The sequence below is a fragment of the Zosterops lateralis genome, assembly GCF_965231275.1.
Source record: "Zosterops lateralis genome assembly, chromosome: 7".
NCBI classification, from domain to species: Eukaryota; Metazoa; Chordata; class Aves; order Passeriformes; family Zosteropidae; genus Zosterops; species Zosterops lateralis.
The window spans coordinates 29591496-29612081 of NC_139767.1; the positions used below are offsets into that span (position 1 = coordinate 29591496).

Here is a 20586-nt window from a genome sequence, read left to right on the forward strand (position 1 = left end):
AAAAAACCCCCCCAACAAAATCAGAAGATTTTGGTCATGAGGTCTTTTCACATTTTATTTGAAAACTGTGGGCTGTAAATTAATTACCAAACTATTTACATGGTAGTACTGAGGTTTTCTCATCCCTCATACCACAACAAATGAAGCAGGTGCAAGGCTGAGGTTTCTCACTGGAGTAATTATTGTGTTTGGGGTGGTGGGCACAGTGAGAGTCCTTGACAGAGGTGGCATTACTGGTGGTTCTCTTCTCTTTGCATATGAAGTTGCTGACCTCACTTAACAAAAGTAAATGTAGCTGGAACAGGTAAGGCCTCATACATTAACAGGATAAGCAGGACAAGGCCATGGACTTTGTAAAATCACTCTTATTCCAGAATAAGGGTTTTATTAACTGCTTTCTCCCTCAATGTCTCCAGATGTTTTCGAACTTTCTCTCCCATCCCGGTGTTCTGGAGTTGAAAACGTCCACCTGGACCATTGTGTGGGTCTCTGCAAGAAATTTAAAGCATCATTTGTATTTATAACAATCAGGGAAACTACTTAGGAGTTTCTTCAAAATCCAAAGAAAGAGGCACTGCTGATTTCTTTTTTTAATAACAACACAGAGTGCATTCCATTACTTATGCAGAACTGGAAAAGTAGTGAAACTGTGGAGAGAACACTTAACTCTTGGCTTGGCTAGTTAGCCATCTGACAGGTAAACACAAACGGAATGAGTATTACATTTTATCCATGTAGGAACACATGTTATGATTGCCAGAAAAATAGCAGCCACATGAAAACCTGATTTGCCTTAAGGACAAAAATGCTGAAACTGCTCTAGAGGAGCAATATGTTCTCTGCCATCTAGTGAAACTCCACCCCCTCAATAGCAACAAAGAACCTTTCAGTGACAACATAAAGGATTGGGACTTCATTGTTTGCTAAGAAATTTTTGCTTCCCTCTTTAGAAACACAAAATAATAGGGAAGATTTCAATAAGTAAATATCAATACACAGAGTTGTCTAATATTGAAAATTATTTTAATTTTTTTTTCTGAAAACATCTAAGATTTAAGAAAAAAAGAAAGAAAGGTTATAAAATGACTCACCCAGGAAAAGCACCATCCATCCCTGTATCACTGTGAAGGAAAAAGGTCACTCTTTAGTTACACAAGTCCCAGTCCCAAATCCCCGTGTTCTGACAACCAGTGTCATAAAATGTAAAAACCAGCACTGAGTGCAACACATCTGCATTTTTACAGCAAACTCTTTTCAATCAGTGCTGCAGTAATCACTAGACAGCAGTGTTTTGTCAGAGACCTCACAATATGCAACACTGTTTTAAAGATTAATGGCTGACAACTGAATGTAATTTCAACGCCAATCAAATTATTCCCCTCTAAAAGTAAAGCAAACATTCAAATCTCTTGATAGCTCTGAAAGTTTCAGGTTATCTTGCACATCCTGGGATCTAAGCCACATCATGAGGGGACAACTGTTGGACAGAAATGAATTCACTTGCTCCAAGGTTAGAACTCAGCACTTTCCCCTGTGTTGCTCTGCAGTCACTTGTCACCCACACTGCCTGTTGTGATGTGTGTTGGGGGAGTGTGAAGCTTGGGCAGAGTAAACATGAAACACTCCTAAGAAAAGCCAGAGAAAAAAGCACCATGCCAGGGGGAAATTCTAAGGGCCCTTTTCTCTGCCAGCATTAATAAATATCTAGCCAAAAGGGTCAATGAAAAGCAAAAGTCATTGGCCCAAGGATGTTGAACATCTCTGAGAAAGCAAGCAAACTCAAGTGTTAGATCATACTGATATAACCATTGGCAGAGAGATCCAGGCTAATGCATCATGTTCACAGCTGGATGTAAAATCCAGAGACTGAATTTGCAGTGCAAATTTGCTCAAAGTACTAGATCTGCATCCCACTTGTGATGGAGCCCCTAGAGCATCTCAGTATGACTATGCATTTCTGAAAGGGATGCTTGACTTCAGATTCCATTCCTCTCTCCTAATTTCAAAATACACCTACCTTTCTGCTTTTACTGATTCTTCTTCACCTTCTTCCCCAATCTGTGGAAATTCAGCTTTCACCATCTCTGGAGTAAGAATCATGTTGAATTCAGCTTCATCTGTCTCACTAAAAATTAGTAAGATGATGAACAATTTGCCTTTGTCCTTTTGAAAGTATTTTTTTAACCAACAAGAACAAAAGTATGTTTTATGCAAAAGAGACTTTGTGCTTTTGCCTTTGAGGATCTCTTGGGACAGGTTTTGACACATTCACACAAGTGGTTTAGACACAGTAAATATCACCATATACAGAATAGAGGAGAAACTTACTGGTCAATTATATTCTCCTTGTCTCTCTCAGGTAAGTCATTCAGCACTGGTGGTACATCTCTTGGAAGCATATCTAAACTGTAAGGATCCCTGTGATGGAAATGGTATTAGTTCAATATATTAATACTAATGGTATTCTCATATTTTGAAGCTTCACTGCAGTTGCACTTACAACAAACGTGATATACTTTTAAATATTTGTGGAAAATCTGGCTGCACCAGAAACTGCTGTGATATGAGAGAGTGTGAGCCTGAGAGATGTTGGCTCCCACTGGGTGCAAGTGTCCATAAGTTAAAGGTTTTACAGTCAGACAGAGTTTGTACCCCCTGGGGTCTTCTAGGACTGTGTCAACAAGCTTTCAGGAGAGAAGTTATCTCAGACTGGAACTCTCCTTCCTGGGCTAGGCATTTCTTCTAATGATATCGTTCTTAACTCACCCTTCTAGGAGTTCAGTAGGAGTTTTTTCTGTTGGATTTCTGAGCAGTCATTAATTCCATCTGTAGGCCCACTTTCATTTGTGGGACTAGTGACTGATCAATACAGTTACATGCACCAGAAACTAGAGCAGGATAGAGGCATTGGATACTCAAATACTTTCTTACCTAAGCACTGTATTTGTCAGTGTGGGAACGTTAGAAAAAGTGGAATAATCCAGTGGTGCAAATTTTCTCCATTCCATTACTCCACAAATCACTTCCTGAAATGACAAGTGATACAACAATCAGACCTCTAATACATAATGCTATGGGGAGAGAGGTTTGCAGGACTCTGAGGGTGAGAATCTTGGCTGAGAATTGAATTTGGGGAGCTCAATATTTCAAAGATCCTTCCATCACTTTAAGGATGTGAAAATACAGCAGTGAACACATGGGAAGAGCAAAGAAACACTCAGGCATAAATAAGAGACATGGATAATGCCTAACTAAAACTAGTTATTCTGACTCATGTACTGACTATTTAGGTGCATAAATAATTTAGATTTGAAAACAATCTTCTATCTAGAATGACTCCACCTTCCATTTTGATGCCTTAGAGCAAGTTCTCAGGAAGAACATCTCCAAGACAGTACTCATACAATAAACCAAAAGGCCGTACCTTGTGATCCAGAAATTTCTTTTGTGTGACAGGAATACTGGATCCTTTGGGACATTCCTTGGTAAAAGTATATTTTGGATGAGGACAAAGATGATATTCAATATCTGATTCACAATAGGCCAGAGGTCGTAAAAATGGAACTAATCCTGGAATGGGGTTCTAAAAACAATGAAGAGATATTTTAGTAAATTGTTCTGAGTACCATATCAAATCAAAGTAATGAAAATTCAGTTCTTACAACTGATGTAGTGTTCCCAGATTCACAGCTTTGTGCCACTGTGACTGTTCTGTTTGGTAGGATCCTTCATTTTCTGTCTCTTTCCCTCATCCTACAATTTTGTCTGATTTATTCATGATCCCTACTGTCTAAAATACAGCAATTTAGCTGTTGTCTCCAAGAAGAAAAAACTATTGCCTAAGTACTCTGAAATCCATTGCTGATTCTCTGAATAGTTCAGAATCCAAGAAGGGAAAATGGACTTTCTTTTTACGGTGGATGCCAGTGAACATTTTGCCATCCATTTCCCTGCACTAGCATCTGTTTCTGGATAAAGCCCAGGGCTGGGTAGTGTGGGATCAAGCTGTGCCTGGCTCTTACACTGATATGACAGAGGGATGAAAGAGATGCACAGAGGATCCCATCAGCACATCCACTGGAGTCCTGGCTGTGTGCAAGGAGGACAAATCTACATCATAGATGTTATGCCAAGGTCACAGACTAGCACAGTGGGCTCTGGCCCCTTGCAGCTAGGGAGGGCTGGGAGCCAGAGCCAGCCAAGGCAGGCACAGTGCCATTCTGTGCCCATGCACAGCCCTGCACTGAGCCCTGCAGCTGTCTCTTCATGCTCAGAGGCACCTTGGGGTGTCCAGGCTGTGCTGCACTGTGGGAAATGCCTCCTGCAGCTGGTGCCAAGCAGCACAATCTACATGACAACAGTAACAGAAAATCCTCCCATACAAGTGGCAGTGATTTTTTGAATCTCTGTGCCTAATAACTTGGAAATGTGGTTTGGGATGCTGTGAGAACTCTTAGAAACTGTAAGGCAGCAGGATGCAATGGGAGCAGAGTTTGACTTTGCTTTTCTCAGTTTACCCAAGGATTAGGCAGATCTGTAGTTACCCAGCTGAACAGCAGGAAAAGACTGCACCTGTCCTACCTATGTGGGCAAGAATGTGAGGTTACAGATGGACTTAGATGCCAAGATCATGGCTTTTCCTCTAACATCCAAATGGGGAAACAAATGGAGAAGAAGGGAGAGGTTCCATGGTGTTCCCAGAAATCCTGTGATAATTGATCATTTGTGGAGGGTCAAACTGGAAGAGTTTCCAGCTCTCTGCTTTCACTGCAATTTTGTCTTATCATCCCTCACCTAAACTGATCAAAACCCACCCTAAACTGAAACATCTCAGTGGGATGAACTCTGTGACTCCTATCTGTCAGAGCTTGCACCATGAGGGATTACTCTCACTCTGGATAGTTTCATAACCAATCTGAGTAAGAAAAACATCCATAAATTCCACATCAAGCTTCTGATTAAACAAGCACACTTCTGCTCTTTCTTAGGTTCCTTATGGACACCAACTCTTACTTACAAAAATGCGAAGTGGGTTGCTCTCTCTCGGGTGGAGTAAAGCTTGGGGAGGAACCAGGTTTAACAGGCTGATATCCCCTTCTGCTGCTTCTTTGCCAAAATCTGTCCTCTGAGAGAGCTGCCCCTCAGGAAAAGGAACTACTTGAACCAATTCATCCTTGAAAAACACAGACATCAAAGATTTTCAGAGTGTAGTAAACCTTTCAGTATAAAACGTTGAGGCAAAATTAATCAAATAATTGTGGAAATGTAGGATTGGGAGTGACTTTGTTACCTGGGCTCCCTGCCTCAGTGGTCGGGAAAATTTTACGGGTTTGTAACTTGTAGCTGCATAGTGTGTACAAAATGGCTGATACTTCATAATGTTGCAATGCTGAGGAACCTAAGTGCAAAGAATAAAAATGTGCTGCAGGAAATTACAATAATCACTTTCAGTTAACTCATAAATAGAGATGTAGACACATCACATCTCCACGGTAAAAGACACTTGGAACACTCTCCAAGAACATGGTATATAACCAAAACTTGAGAAGCCATACTTCACCAGGACTTTGATCTTTGAGATACAATAATTTCAGCTGAGGTGATTCACCTCCGTCTGGAGAGAGGGGACTATTGCTGCCTGTAAGCTGGTTACTTATGGAAACTGGTGAAATTTGCTTTTAATTAAAGCATGATACTCATACAGCCTTATTAAGACAGTATTTTTAGTGGGCTGTGCAGAGGCCACTGAATCAGGCTGGAAACATTCAACTGGACAGGCAAGAGAAACATGAGGGAGCTGTCCTGACTCACCTTCAAGTCGTAAAAAGGAAGAACGTGTTCGACTTTCACGTCTACAGATTCAATAGGAACTAAGCCAAGAGCATCAGGAGCCTGAAACAGAACAGTATTTAAAACCAGTAATGTGGTGGGCATTTTGCTTTGTATTGGCAGCAATCCATGAGCACAGCTAATTGAAAACATATGGAAATAATTATGCAAATATTTATTTTATAGAGTTTGATATTTCTGCTGTTCTTTATTGGACTCCAGCATTTCGCCTTTTTTTTTCTTTTCTTCTGAAAAATGGATGTTAGCTAACTCTGAACATTAATATATTGCTCGCAATTTTAGGACACAATTAAGAGAATGAAAAGATTTTTTTTACTGTTTTCAGCAGAACCCTTAGTAAATCTGAAGTCCTGAATTAATGTGTCAGAGTCCCAGAACACCAGTCACATTGTGGAATTTTAACAAAAAGACTACCAGCCCTTGGGCCAATGTCTTCAACAAAATTCTATCTATAGTGCTGACTAACATTTGAGTTACTGTACCTACCAAATAACTGTGAAGTTCCTGGGAACTGTAACAGGGGAATTCAAAAGGCAATATACGATCTTCAGATAACCTGGAAGAGAAGTCCTTATGCTCTTCGCTCTTCTCTGGTTTGCTGAAACTCCTGCTTTCTGTCATGAGTGGAAACCAAATATTAAGATTTTGTAATATATCTTAATACACTGTTTCAGAAATAGAATCAAGCCACAAAATGTATTTAACATTTTCCTAAACCAGGATGTCTAGTAATTTTAATATAAAAAGTAAGTTAATACTTCCTAAAGACTTTAAATGTCACATCTACAAGATATGAGCACAATACCTTGAATAGCAGACAGATTTATTTTCTCCTTTCCTAAAAAGACATTACAGCCTACTCCTTTTAGCATGGTTCTCAGCAAAGCTGAGACAAGTCACTGGCCTCTCTTATACTAAATGTCATTACACCTTCTATTTGAAGCATTCCTGCAACTCCTGCATCCTGGGAATTAAAAGTGCCTACCTGCAGAAGCAGGAAAAGGCCTGATGTGGAACTGTGTGTCTCAGGAGCTGTCAAATTGTGAGTGTCTATAAGGGAGTGGGAAATAAGAGACTCAAATTCTTCTCTGTCTCCCATTTACCCAACTGTGACGCCCATCCAAAAGGATGGGAAAATCCTTTAAAAGCCATCCAATCCAAATCACTCTATCCTCCTCATCACACTTCTCTTTTTTTCTGGAAGACTCCTTTTTAAGGACTCTGTCTTTATGTTTATATGTAATGCACCTGACACACTGCAGCACAACCTCAATTATCATAGTCCATGGCCAAAATATCAACTTGTTCTTCTTATCCTTACCAGATGCAGACCCTTCCTTCAGACCTCTGGCCTCCCTGGTCAGTCCACGGAACAGAAGCAATAAACGATTTAGACGAATCTGAACCAAAATCTGAGAGAATGATTTTTAAATTTAGGTCAAACTCCCTAAGATTTAGAGCCACAGAAATACTGTATACATTACACCTGTATTTGTTCTCCAGAGCTCACTCAGACATCTCTATTTGAGAATTTTTAATATAATTTTCTGTTCAGGACAAAATGGGAAGAAAATATGTAGAATAGATTTCAACTCTATAATGACATTACACAATAAATACAGTTAAAAATTTTAATTTACTTCTACAGGTAAATCAGACTTTTTTCTGGCTATGTCCTAATCCTTCAGATGTGTTTACTGGCATATACAGATTAAAGAGAGGGTGAACAGTCAGTTAAACAGGGCCATACGAATATTTGTGGCTCTGAGAATGAGCAGAATAAACTGCAAGCAAACTTGCACTGTATTTTGCCCATACTCTACAGGGTAAAAATGAAGAATCCTAGGTTTTAATACCAGGTGGGGCCATTTGGTCACCTCTTTATTTGTACAATACAGAAAAGAGCATTTTATTTCAATACTTCAATATTATGAATACATTGAAGAATATCCAAACTGGGCACTAGAAGAGCAGGAGATTTCCATCTTCCTTGCTACATTATGATTTACTGGGGAAGGACCAGTGGTAATGCAAGATAATATTTAAACCAAATGAAATAAGTGAATTCACTGGTTGGTCTTTAGTTTACAAGTCTATGCCTCCCTTATTTGAATTTCTACCTGTTGTTTCCCATGTTCCCATCATACACCATTGCAAAGATCCTCCATCATCAGTAACCTCAGAGGAGTTGGAAGTGCTGCTCTCTCCCTCTACTTTCCCTCTCCAGATTGTCTCCTTCCAGAGTAAGTGCTCTAAGCCCTGAACATCTTGGTGGCGCTACACTGAACTCACTCCAGCTTATTAAAGTCTTTCTTGTGGTAGGGGCCCAAAACTGGGTGCAGTATTCTACATGTATTTTCAACTCTTCTTTTTCATGTAGAAGTATTTTTTACTTTTAAAAAAATCTGAATTTACCTGCATTTGTTTAGTATAAATTGAAATATGAAAGATGAGTTGAATACAAAACTTACTCCAGATCCTTATTTCCTGGTGAGGTAGAGGCATATTTATCAAACTGCCAAATCCCTAGCTAGCTGTGAACACTCCTTATGTGCTGGTTGCATGTTCTTTAGTGCTGTTTCCCAGGTGTCATGCCCTCACACTGCATTCTGGTTGTTCACTTTACCTTGTATGCTGCTTGTTGGAATTTCCTGAACATCTTCTTTCTGCTGTCCCAAGGGTCATTATGGAGCAAGTCAAATGTGGGATGGACACTTGGTTGCTGCTGCATGGTGTATTTTTAAAAAAGGAAACAGAAAAGAAAAAGGACAACCCTCTTTACAATTAGATAAGGAAGAAATTTTCTCCATCCTAAGCTATTCTTTGGCCTGAATCCTAAATACTGAAATTAGGTCCAGTGAAAATATTTGCAGCATTGGCATTTAACCAGAAGCCTTCACTGCAGGGCTTAGTGGGAGGTAATCACCAAGTATTTGCAGATGTAGCACAGGGAAGGCAGAGATAATGTGGCATGGTCTACATCCACACGAATAACCAACACAGACTATGACTTCAGTGCACTCTATGGGCAGTTGGACAGAGAGAATGGACAGGGGCTCTACCAAACACACACTTTATCTTGCACAGATATGATGTTGAAACAGCTGTAAGGACTCAAACCAGATGCCCAGCAAAACTAGTATCCTTTCTCCAATAATGGCACATAACCAAAGAAGAGTGAAAGACACCAAAGAGAAGGGCAAAAAAAAAAAAAATCTAAGTACCAGAAAGGTTCCTGTCAATCGGACCTGCAGGTAAAGGTTGGAAATTTTGTGATAAATTAACATTTATCACAAAATTAAATTGCTTAACATTACAATGAGGCATGAGAAACCTTCTCCTGAGAGATCTTTCAGAAACAAGCAATATAAATCTCAGGTTAGGTCTGCAGGTTTCCACTTGATTCTCAGATCAGAACATTAGAAGATGAGTTGTGTATGTAGCATGGTGCTTGCCCTACCTAAAAGTAAAATGGGAAATAAGGCACTGACACAGAAATAGGAATACCAGGAGGAAAATTATTCATTGCCAAACACCTATGGCTATTTGTTAGCTTGGGAGGTGATAATTTAGCATGCATATAGCAGGCTACAAAAACATATGAACAAACCTGGTCAACAGGCCGAGTAAAACGTCTGAAGGAAACTTCTATTTCATCCCTCTGAAACTCCTGTTCTATGATAGGATCTCCTCTTTGGAGCTAATTTAAAGAAAAATCATTAGCACAAAGCATCCAGTGAATTCTTTCCTCCATTACAATTAGGGAAACTCACAATAGAATACTCTGGAGGTGTTTAACAAAACACAGACTTAATTTCCTTTTAGGATGTGATTATTGCAACCCTAAAGTAAGTCAAACAAAGTAAAAAAATGTCTTGTTAGGTCTGAGTTTCAATCAAATCTTTGTCCTAATGAAACATGGCTTGCTTTGCATAGCCAAATCAGCGGGTTAGGAAAGGGGTGCTTCTAAACAAAGGCAAATGTGAGCCATTTAGGACAGCAGCTCCTCAGAGGTACAATACAAACAGAATATTGTATGTGCCCTTGGTGCTGACAGGATTATGCTGCAATGTGGGACCCTGATGAGATTGGGTGGCTGGGTACAAATCTGCTCATTTGGGCAAATATTGTCACATTTCTGGTAATACCTTACCCTTCTTTCTGTCTACGTTCAAGATAAAAGTACCCTGAAACAGTGATGCACAGGCACAATAAAGATATGACTGCAGTAACAAGCACAACTAGCACAGGTTTGCACTGATTACTGAAGAAAAAACTGAGCATGTAGAGAGCTTGTTACAATTCACTAATGCACTGCACAGTCTGAACGTATAAATTTGATTTTAAATTTACAGAAAAAACCATCAAAGACTAACCTTGTATTGCTCTTCTTCCCTTTGTCGGCTTTCGATAATCTTTTTTTTAAACTCTACAGAGATTGGATCACTTCCCTTATGAACTTGCCTGCATTTACAGTGAAGACAAGAAAAATGTTTTACTTAATGCACAGTTTGTTTTATTCAAAGGCTAACAGATTTAGTCCCCTCTTAATAAGGTGCCCTAGGTGCCCATGACATTCAGTGTATGAGCTGATCTGTGGATTTCAACTGAAACCATGATGTGCTTACAGACCCAACTGTGTTCTGCTTTGCACCATTTGATGTACAATAGAATCATGAAATCATTAAGGTTAAAAAGCTCTTTGAAAATCATGGAGTCCGGCCATTAACGTAACACTGCCTCTAACACTCCACTAAACTATGTCCACATCTATCAGCACTACATCTACATGTTTTTTGAACACTTCCAAGTGTAATTCTGCTCTTACTCCATTATTCATTTTAGCCTGGATTTATTGAGAGCCATGACAAAATCTTTCTTTGCCCTTAAGGGCACAAGATGAGATACCTGAGAACAAGGTCAGGCAAACCAGGTTTTCAGCAAGGTTTTCAGATAGGTTTCTTCTTGAATGGAACAATAAGACAATCAAAGTCCTCACTGGGTATTACTACAGATTACTACTGAGTCTGCTCTTAGCAGGAGAGAAAAAAATTAAATAAAACAACAGTAATTTAGGCTTAAACCAAACATATCGGGATGTGAAATGGCAGCATTCTGCACTAGTGGATATTGTACACATCATTCATAGCGGCCTTGGTTAAACAAATCCCAGTCTTGTTAACATGGCTAACTAATATGATTAACTAACACTTACCACTTTAGATGATTTGCTTTCTCTTCCTGAACATTTTGTTTGACTTTTAGCTGAAATAAAGCATCCTTCATCTGTCTGTTTTTTTTTCCTTCTTTGCCTTGGGACAGAGCTGCAGGAAAATCAGAAAGCCATATCACACCTCAGTTTAGATTTGATTTTTAATTGTGAAAATCACCCATTAAGATAACTGTACTCATTAATACATAAAGCTAAGTTGAGAGTTCTCATAGAAACAAGTCACATCACCTCAGCAATTCTGAAGCCAAGCTCCTCATCAGAGCTACAAATGCTAAGACCAAGTTTATGCTGCTTAATTACTTTACCTTCTTTTATGTCCTTTAACTTCAATTTGCCTGGTTCCTGAATCAAAACAGTAGCCACAGCATACGGATTTGACAAGTCTGTGGGGAATCTGAGGTTCTGGTATTCAATTTCCTATGAAATATAAATTAATAGGAAGAAACAGAAACATGGAAGATTTCCATCCCAGAAAAGTACTTGTAATGATTATCTTTTCACACCTTTAGTTTTTGAATAGGCTTCAACTGTAGTTGGCTGAACTGGTCTCTTCTCCACAAAACGGGTTTTCCACACACAGCTTTTTTCTCTGGATGACTTTGTTGTTCATCAAAATATTCTTTTCTAGATGTCAGAAGGACACATATTCCTTTCATAAGTACTCTCTCAATGACATATAAGTCCAATTTTTTCACAAAAAATTTAAGTACAGCCCAAAAGGCTCAAAACCCCCTGCATCTTGCAAGGCCTTAACAATAAGAACGAGTGGGAATGATAGAAGCTGAGGATGCTCAGCATTTCTATAAGGATATGTAACTTCTCATTATATTTATTTTGTTTGTTTCATTTCATACAGACTAAGGATGTTCTAAAAAAACAGTGTAAAAAAGCAGGTATATATATCAACAATAGAATTACGTCAGTGCATTGTAAGTCTCCAAGGAAACCAATTCTTTAAATGATCATAGTAAAATGGCATAAAATCCTGTTACATTAGTATCTTTTAGAACTGGGCAAAAAACACTCAAAGATCAGTGAGCCACACATACATCAGAGCCAGATGTGGTATTGATGTTCCTGTGAATACACACACATAGGGTTTTGAGTGAAACTCTGCAATCCGTAACTGCATTGCCATTTGTGCTGTTCCATACTCAAATGGGGAATACTTCACAGTTACTTTGGCTTTTCCATTGCCTGGAATGATTCCTGTGGTTAGAGGAGAAAAACAGTAAGAGTCCATATAACATGAGCCCACTTAAGTGCGCTGGAATTTTCTTTAAACAACTTAATTGTTTGAGTGGATGGCAGTACGTATGGAAAAATCTTGCAGGTCTCAAAGCGTTTTTCAAAAACTATGTCTGCTGCCAGATAATACAAGATCTTTTGCAATAACAGAGAGATTTGGCAGTAGGGCTATAATATTTCATACTGCTGTGAAAATGACTGCCTATTTATATGTAGAAATTCTTCACTTGCATCTGCTAGTCTTAAGTCTTTGGCACTTTCTGCTTTCATGGGCAAAGCATTTATAAACATATTCCTCTGTGCTCTTCCAAGCTAGGAGAGTTATCTGGATTTGATGCATTACCTGTCTCTGCTTGACCTCATTTTCTTACTACCTATTCCATTATTTTCTCAACCACTTTAACCACCATTCATATCCCTAAACATTCAGTGCCCTTCCCAACCTAAGTGATCCTATGACACTATGATTACTCTGAACACAATGGCTTTGAGTAGGAACTGAAACCTTTTAGAGCTTTTTGGATGGCCTTCAGCCATAGTTTCAGGCTACCAAAATTTCTGATTTAAATTTTACTGGGAGGACCCTTTTTTCACGGATATTCTTCTGGGAAGATAAAGGCTGCACAGATTGTTTGGAATATCCTGTATTTTGTCAGAGCTGGCATTTTGTCATAGCTGGGCATTGTCTGAAGAAACTTACAGCCAAGATGGCTATTGGCCATGAGGTAGAAAATGACTGGCAGCATTTACCTGCAAAAGCTTTGCCTGAGGCAAAGTTTTTTTCTGTACAGCACTGAATACGCTATCACAAGTAGCTACATTTAATAAATACAGATTTAGCATTTAGAATTGTAAAGAAGTCAGTCTACCAAATGTTGGCTGGACAGTGAAGGCTCTGTGAGGCTGAATAATATCAATGTGGAATTCAAAATCTATAGGACAGCTGCACTGCAATGGGATAACATACTCCTTACTGAAAAGAGATAAAGGAAAAATTAAATTAATCAAAATACAGTTGTTCATCAATTACAAGCTGTGAAATTGTATTATACACACCATGCACTAAATTACTTGCATTCAGAGGGGTGGGTTACTTATTAATGTGAAAATCATAATTTGCCACTGTTCCAAAATAGCAAAATATTTCAGATTTTTCCGCCCAGGAAATAAGAGCCAAATCTAGATTTGAATGCTGGACATTACTTTCTCTCTTACCCATATGGAATTTGATTATGGAAAAATTTTAAAAAATTACTTTTTGGAAGTTATTTATGCCCATCCTCAAATTCTTACAGACTGTAATATCTGGCAAGTACAAACAATGTAAACTGGAGCAACAATGAGTACAGAACCAGAAATCAGCCTTTTCCCATGGCCCTCTTTGTGAAAGACTATGAGAAAAGAAAGTGTTGAAAACTCCAACACATCTGAATGACTGAACTTTAACCACTGTAGAAATAATGATGCTGGGGTCTAATTTTCAGAATAGCCCATTATGTCTCATGCAGGTTGTATGAGAAGTATTAGCACACATCTTTTCAACTTGTCTTGCCTTTGCACGCAAGTGTTTTCACAGACCAAACTGAAACACAAAAACATTGGTGCACTACTATTCATCACCCTGCAAATCAAGATCCATTTACACAGGCTTATTTCTGGTTTTTATCAATTCTCTGACTAAAATCCTACCCTGCTGATTAACAAAGAATGAATGTTACACACAGTGTTCCTCTGGAAAGCACATTTTAAAATGCTTAAAGAAATAAGCAACAATAGCCAAGTTCTTTTTTCTCTGCCTTACTATGGCCTGTTCACAAAGAAGATGCAATGGCAGACTGGGCAGGCAGTTGGTTTTAGGGTATAGTGCAGCTTGAACAGCAACCAAAGTGCCTTAAAAACAAGCCAAATATGTCACCTGTTGCCTGAAGGACCTTCTGTACCTAAGCAGAATGGTAGGTGGTAGAATATAGATTTTATCCCACATGTATGGAAGTAAAAGTCAGTTTTTTCCATTGACTTCATGGGCTATGGATTGAGCCCAAATTCTCTCAGGTTCTGTAATGTATCAGCTAAATCAGAAAGCTTTCATTTTTAGAAACTTTTAAATAGTTTAATGCTGAAAAATACTGTAAAAATTAAGGTTTGAAACCACATGTTTTGCCTTCAGGAATTCTTCCAAATTTCCTCAAGAGTATCTTTGAGCATCCCTGATGTGTTGAAAAAAAATTTCCATTAGTTAAAATCATATTTTGTTCTCTAACATCTTCTCTGTATTCTGAGAATATGAAAATTCTGTATACTCCAGCACTAAAATGGAGAAAATAACAGGATCACTTCATGCCTAAAGGCCTCCAGAATGTCAGGAGTTATGTTCAGTCCTGTGAAAAACTCACAATACTATGATTCACTAAAGTTTAACAGACTTAAGGGAATTAGAAACAAACAACAAACAAAAAGACACAAATGTTATTCTGTCATTTGTACCACAGATTTTTGTATGTTTCTTGCATGTGCCTTGCCTACTGATATTTCTGTGCTTCAGTAAAATTCATGAGTTACTTTCAACTCACAGCCTAAGACAAAACCACCTGCTAAGACTTTCACTTCCTAGAATTCACTCAAATTTTTACACTAACACAAATCACCATAATTACAACTAATATAACAAATATACTGCACAACTAGGCCCTAAGAAATAGAATCTGCCTTCTCCTTTTCCCCTTCCCAGTCCCTATTAACAACTATTACTGATTACTTCAGGAGAACAGTCAGTGCTCCATCCTTGCAGTAGACAAAGTAAGATGATGTCTAGCTCATTAAATACTTTTAAATACAAGAAGAAAAAAACCCACCCAGCCCCATCTTTATATATGTTTAGCTTGCACAGCATTTACTTCACGGTGAATGTGCACCTGAAACAGTTCATATACAGAATTATTTTGCAGACCAGATGGTAGCTGAGTTTCTTAAGGCTTTCAAGACATTATGTTGTATGAATAGAGGAAAATGGGATTTTTTTAGGGTTTGGGCATGTCTTGCAAAATGTAGACAAATGTGTGTCCTTAACTCACCTCTGACCAATTGATACATCAGAGAGATTTATAAATGATGGAAATTCTACAACATTCATAACAGGGTAAGCATGCATGGGAACAACTAAGGTGTCATCTTCCTGCAAACAAACAAACAAACAAATAAACAAGTGCAAATATTTATATCTTACAATTAGTAAATTATAGAAGCATATAATGCTAAGGGTTGGAAGGAACCTTAAAGATCATCCAGTCCCAACACCCCCTGCCATGGGCAGGAGCAGCTCCCCAGTGGACAGGGCTGGCCAAGGCCTTACCCAGCCTGGCCTTGAGCACTGCCAGGGCTGGGGCACTCACAGCCCTCCTGGGCAACTGCTCCAGTGTCTCACCACCCTCACAGGAAAGAATTTCTTCCTAATATCTAACTACATGTCCTGTCTTTCAATTTGTACCCATTACTCCTTGTTCTATCACTACAGTTCCTGATGCAGAGTCCCTCTCCAGCTTCCTTGTAGCCCCTTTCAGATACTGGAAGGCTGCTATGAGGCCTCCATGCAACCTCCTCCTCCCCAGGCTGAAGAGTCCCAACTCTCTCAGCCTGTTGTGGAAGTAAAAAGTTTCTCTAGCAGTTGGCCAATAAGTGGGCATAAAATACCTTCAAGATTATCACTGTGTCATACCTCAGAACATTAATATTCTACCTTCCATTATCCTGTCTTTCCATACTTTATGCAACTCTTTAGAGCTCCTCTGAGCTGCTCAGCTAAGACATATAACCACATCAGTGGGGCACAAAGACTGATCTACTGGCAAAGAATAGCAGGATACATTATATAACCTTACTTACAGCTCCTGGATGTTTGCAGAGAAAAATATTTAATGCTTTAAGTTAAATACTCCAGTCAAGAGTCACTGGGAATAAATCTATGTGTCTCTAGAAAATTAACTCTACCATGCTCTAATACTTGTTTCATTCCATTACAACTCTAACTATGTTTTGCAATGAATCCTCACCTCACAGTAAATTCGGATGCAGTCATAGTAATATCTCCATTCATCAGGGCAAAAATCAACAGTAACCACAAGGGACAAACCAGGGATAAGCCGGTGCTAGAAAATAGCAAACAAGACTCAAAACAAGATAGAAGCCATGTAAAAGCTGCTTATATGGCACAAATCCTGTGCTGCATGCAAAGAGCAGTGTGAAGACTTTTTGACACTTACTGTTTTGTTGTATTTGATCTGAAAATACACTGTCTGAGGTGGTATTATGTGAAAGCTTACTGTATTGGTAGAAATATTTATCAGCTTCTGTAGAACAAAAGAACACAAAAACCACTAAGCACTTTACAATATAAGAGGTCAGTTAAGAATGCCAACTGTATTTTTTGTAAAATCTTCCACAGCAAAGAGGTAATAATTTTTACTTTAGCAGAAATAATTCTAAATATGCTCTGAATTTAAAAGAAAATTATGCACTTACATACTACATTTTTATTCTTTGGAAACAAGTCACAATTTTTAACCAAGGAATAACAGTTAGTCTTGCTTGAAAGATGCTGCTATTGAATCAAATTCTAATGCTGTGTTGCTTATATGCAAAAGGAACAAATATTTTATTTGGAACAAACAATTTATGGATCACTTTTAGGGATATCTGAAACAACAGGAATTACATAATACTTCATGGTTCTGTTTTCGTGTAAAACCAACAAACTTTTGGATAGTGATAGTTCAGCATTTGCTCACTTTCATTACATTCAGAAAACCTAGCCCAACATAACTACCAACCTCTGTCTTAACACACCTAAAACATGAATAACAAAGGCAGACAAATGGAAGCAGAGAGTAGAAAAGGAAACAGCCAAACCATTCAAAAGGAAAGGCAATCAAACCTATGCATAGAATTTCCTTTCCCAGAATAAATTGTTCTTGGCAAAAGACCAGAGGTACTTTGAAAACTTTCCCACCAGTGAACATGTTTGCAGACACAGCGACAGTCCAAGGACACTTTGGAAATAAGTCTCTTGTAGAGTTAAAGCCCAAATCCTTCATTCATGATGTGCAAGTCACATACCACAGGCACTGGTGCAAACATGGGAATCAGGGAGTATAAAGGAGGGTGATGCTCACAGCCTGGTAGTCGTCTCTTGTTACCGCAGGACCACTGAATTTAAGTGCTGCATTTTAGAGCACTTTAGGGCAAAGGTCTCATGACCGCAAGAAGCCAACTCAGATTCTGTTGTCCTTCTATGAGCCCCAAGAGGATCCCTGCTCCAAAACTTACCAGCATCTGTTTGTGATGTTTTCCAATTTCATATCCTCCATAGTGTAACACAGCAGGCTCAGCCTGTACAATCCTACTCCTCTGACGTTCTGAATAAATCTCTACAGATCACAAAACAGGGAGAAAAACAGACCAGAAACACACATGATGAGTGGTACTTACATTGATGCAGTCTAGTTATGCTATACTGATTTATTATCAAGAAAAAGATTCTTTCTCCTTTTAAGTAGTCATGAAATTGAAATGGAAAGTTATGGCACCATCCACTACCCCAGCAGCAGCACGATCCTGCCACCAGTTCATCTCTTGGCATCATGGCTTCAACAAGCCACCCCAAATCTTCAGGGTAAGCCAGGATCAGCACAGTCACTATTTCTTTCCTGACTACCCCCCTCCCCACCTCCCATGATTTGGGCTCTCAGGAAGCTGCAATTTAATCAACAGGATGGGAGTTGCAAAAAAAAAAAACCAGCCAAGTGTATCCTAGAATTGCCACAAGGTTGGGAACAGTCAGAGAGCAGGAGCTTACTTGATTCCAGCAGGTGGTTGGGGACAGCATGTCTTTTTTGAGGTTCCTCCACAAGGCTGCTCAGGACACTGGGCACTTTCTTGAAGGATCCCCGAGTGGCTGTGATGTCTGGGGAGGCTGATTGAACCAGGTCCATGTTAGGACAGAAACAGGCTCTCAGTGGCACTAAAATTCCTCAGTGCCTGGGGTTAAATGAAAACAATATAATGATCAAAATATCTTCTCTCATGGTGGTAATATCTGTTGACTAAAACTGCCTAAAAACATTTAGGAGAGGGAGCTACCTTTTTTCCCTGCTGAAGCAGATTACTCTATGTGTGCTAAGTACAAAGGAGAGAATGATTCCAGGAAACCTCACTCCCACTGCAAGGCCCAGCACTTTGGGAATCTGTTCTAAGGCTTGCTGGGGACATTTGCTTTTCAGGTCCATGTATAACATCTCTCTCTTTCATCATAACACCTCTTCTCTTCCAGCAGAGAGGAAGAGAGCAGGTTCTGTTAATTCCACTATCTGAACTGATTTCTGAAGAGATGTTCTTTTAATCTCTCCTGGGTGTTTGAGTTGTTAACTTGTAGATCAATTTTTAATTTTCAAATATTAATATGAGGGATAAGAAAGCTGGCGTTTGAATATTTGGTTTGGATAGCATCATCTGGGTTATTTGTTCAGTGACAATAACTGTAAACACAGAAAGCCATGGGCATTACAGATCCTGTGTAAAGTATGCAGAGTTATCAGAACATAAACTTCTCTAATGACAAGTGCAAATTTTACATAATAAAGATGCCAAACATGATCCATGCACCAGAAATTATCTTCATAAATACAGCGCGCAGAGCCCTTGGCTCTTGTATGAACTGGAGAACTGCACGCAGAAAAAGACACAATACTTTTAGAATAAGTACTGAATTTAAAAGCCATGCTGGGATTTTCAGCACTCAAGCAGGCAGCACTCAACAGTTTCAAAGCTGAATCATTACTCCGTCTCCCCCATCACATTTTATGGTCTCATCTCTGGTATTTGTCTGATTTTCCAGTCTGCTTTAGATCTTTCAGGCACAACTTGAGAGGTGCTTCAAGCTCATAAAGTGCTGTTTTGATTTATGGCTTTGTGCAGTATTAAATAATAAATAAGCAAGAAGCTTAAAATAATGTGCTACCAGGACCCTGGCCTTCATAATATTTTCCACCCAATAACTCCAGCCACAAATTTTCCACTCACAACAGAAAACCTGTAAGAGGAGCTGCTTTATTGCATACAACGGTAAATTTCTTCTGAGGTAGCGAGACCAACCAAACTCAGAAAAAAACCCTGCAAAAGACTTCTAAACATAAGGATAAGGCTTACATTTTTGCCAGTTTTGTTATTCAATTTTAATTTATACCACTGCCACGCTCCTTCTCCTGGTCAGCATTCCAATGGGAACACAAGGTTGGAAAAGGTGTAGGCAGACATAAGCCTGCTCCAAGGATTCCTGGTGTAACCTTTTCAGTAATTTAGTGATGATGCCATCATGGCTCACCAACTTCAATAACACTGCGTGTTGTTCAAAGGGCTAATACAGGACAAATCCTTAAGGTCCTGGAATGTCTGAATACCTGACGTTCTTAAATTTTACAGGACAGCTGTGTCTATCAAGACTTTTCTTTGTGTGTGTGTGAAGCCACCGACAGAGCTATGAAACCCTGGGAGCCCGTGCCAAAACTCACCCCGAACACACTCAGACCAGGCTATCGCCTTTCTCCTTGTCAGCGCTCGGGCTTTCTAATCCCTTCTCGTATCTCGGAGCTCTTCGCGAACCTCACCGCACCAAAGGATGCGGTACAAAACCATTACAGCTGCCCCAGGCTGGAAAAGGCATCGCTGTACACACAGCACGTACCTGCTGCTGCCACAGCCCCCCAGCCCGAGGGAGCCCCGGTTCCCTCTCTCAGCCCTCTCAGAGCCCCGGACAGCCCTGTTCCCCTTGTCAGCCCTCCCGGAGCCCCGGCACAGCCCTGTTCCCTCTCTCAGCCCTCTCAGAGCCCCGGACAGCCCTGTTCCCCTTGTCAGCCCTCCCGGAGCCCCGGCACAGCCCGGTTCCCTCCCTCAGCCCTCTCAGAGCCCCAGCACAGCCTGGCTCTCCCCCTCAGCCCTCTCAGAGCCCCGGCACAGCCCTGTTCCCCCTCTCAGCCCTCCCAGAGCCCGAGGACAGTCCGGTTCCCCCTCTCAGTCCTCTCAGAGCCCCGGCGCAGCCCAGTTCCCTCTCTCAGCCCTCCCGGAGCCCCGGCACAGCCCTGTTCCCCCTCTCAGCCCTCCCGGAGCCCGGGGACAGCCCGGTTCTCCCCCTCAGCCCTGCCGGAGCCCGGGGACAGCCCGGTTTCTCCTCTCAGCCCTCCCGGAGCCCGGGGACAGCCCGGTTCTCC

The 20586-nt window shown here is 40.0% G+C and overlaps 1 protein-coding gene across 1 annotated transcript; it reads right to left on the reverse strand.

The window, feature by feature from the left end:
• Positions 1-365: 365 nt before the first annotated feature.
• Positions 366-20012, reverse strand: CFAP221 (cilia and flagella associated protein 221; the record flags this gene model as incomplete). The annotated part of the gene is made up of 25 exons (XM_083864906.1): positions 19891-20012; positions 18180-18361; positions 17651-17751; positions 16588-16674; positions 16378-16473; positions 15403-15503; positions 13201-13304; positions 12133-12292; positions 11587-11707; positions 11389-11500; positions 11066-11174; positions 10227-10314; positions 9461-9550; positions 8477-8575; positions 7172-7262; positions 6337-6464; positions 5812-5892; positions 5291-5398; positions 5018-5173; positions 3425-3583; positions 2932-3026; positions 2329-2418; positions 2018-2125; positions 1092-1121; positions 366-489 (listed from the first exon to the last, which is right to left on the reverse strand). The coding sequence occupies exons 2-25, from the start codon at positions 18313-18315 to the stop codon at positions 366-368; spliced, it is 2574 nt and encodes an 857-aa protein (XP_083721032.1). The 5' UTR covers positions 18316-18361; positions 19891-20012.
• Between the last annotated feature and the right edge of the window lie 574 nt (positions 20013-20586).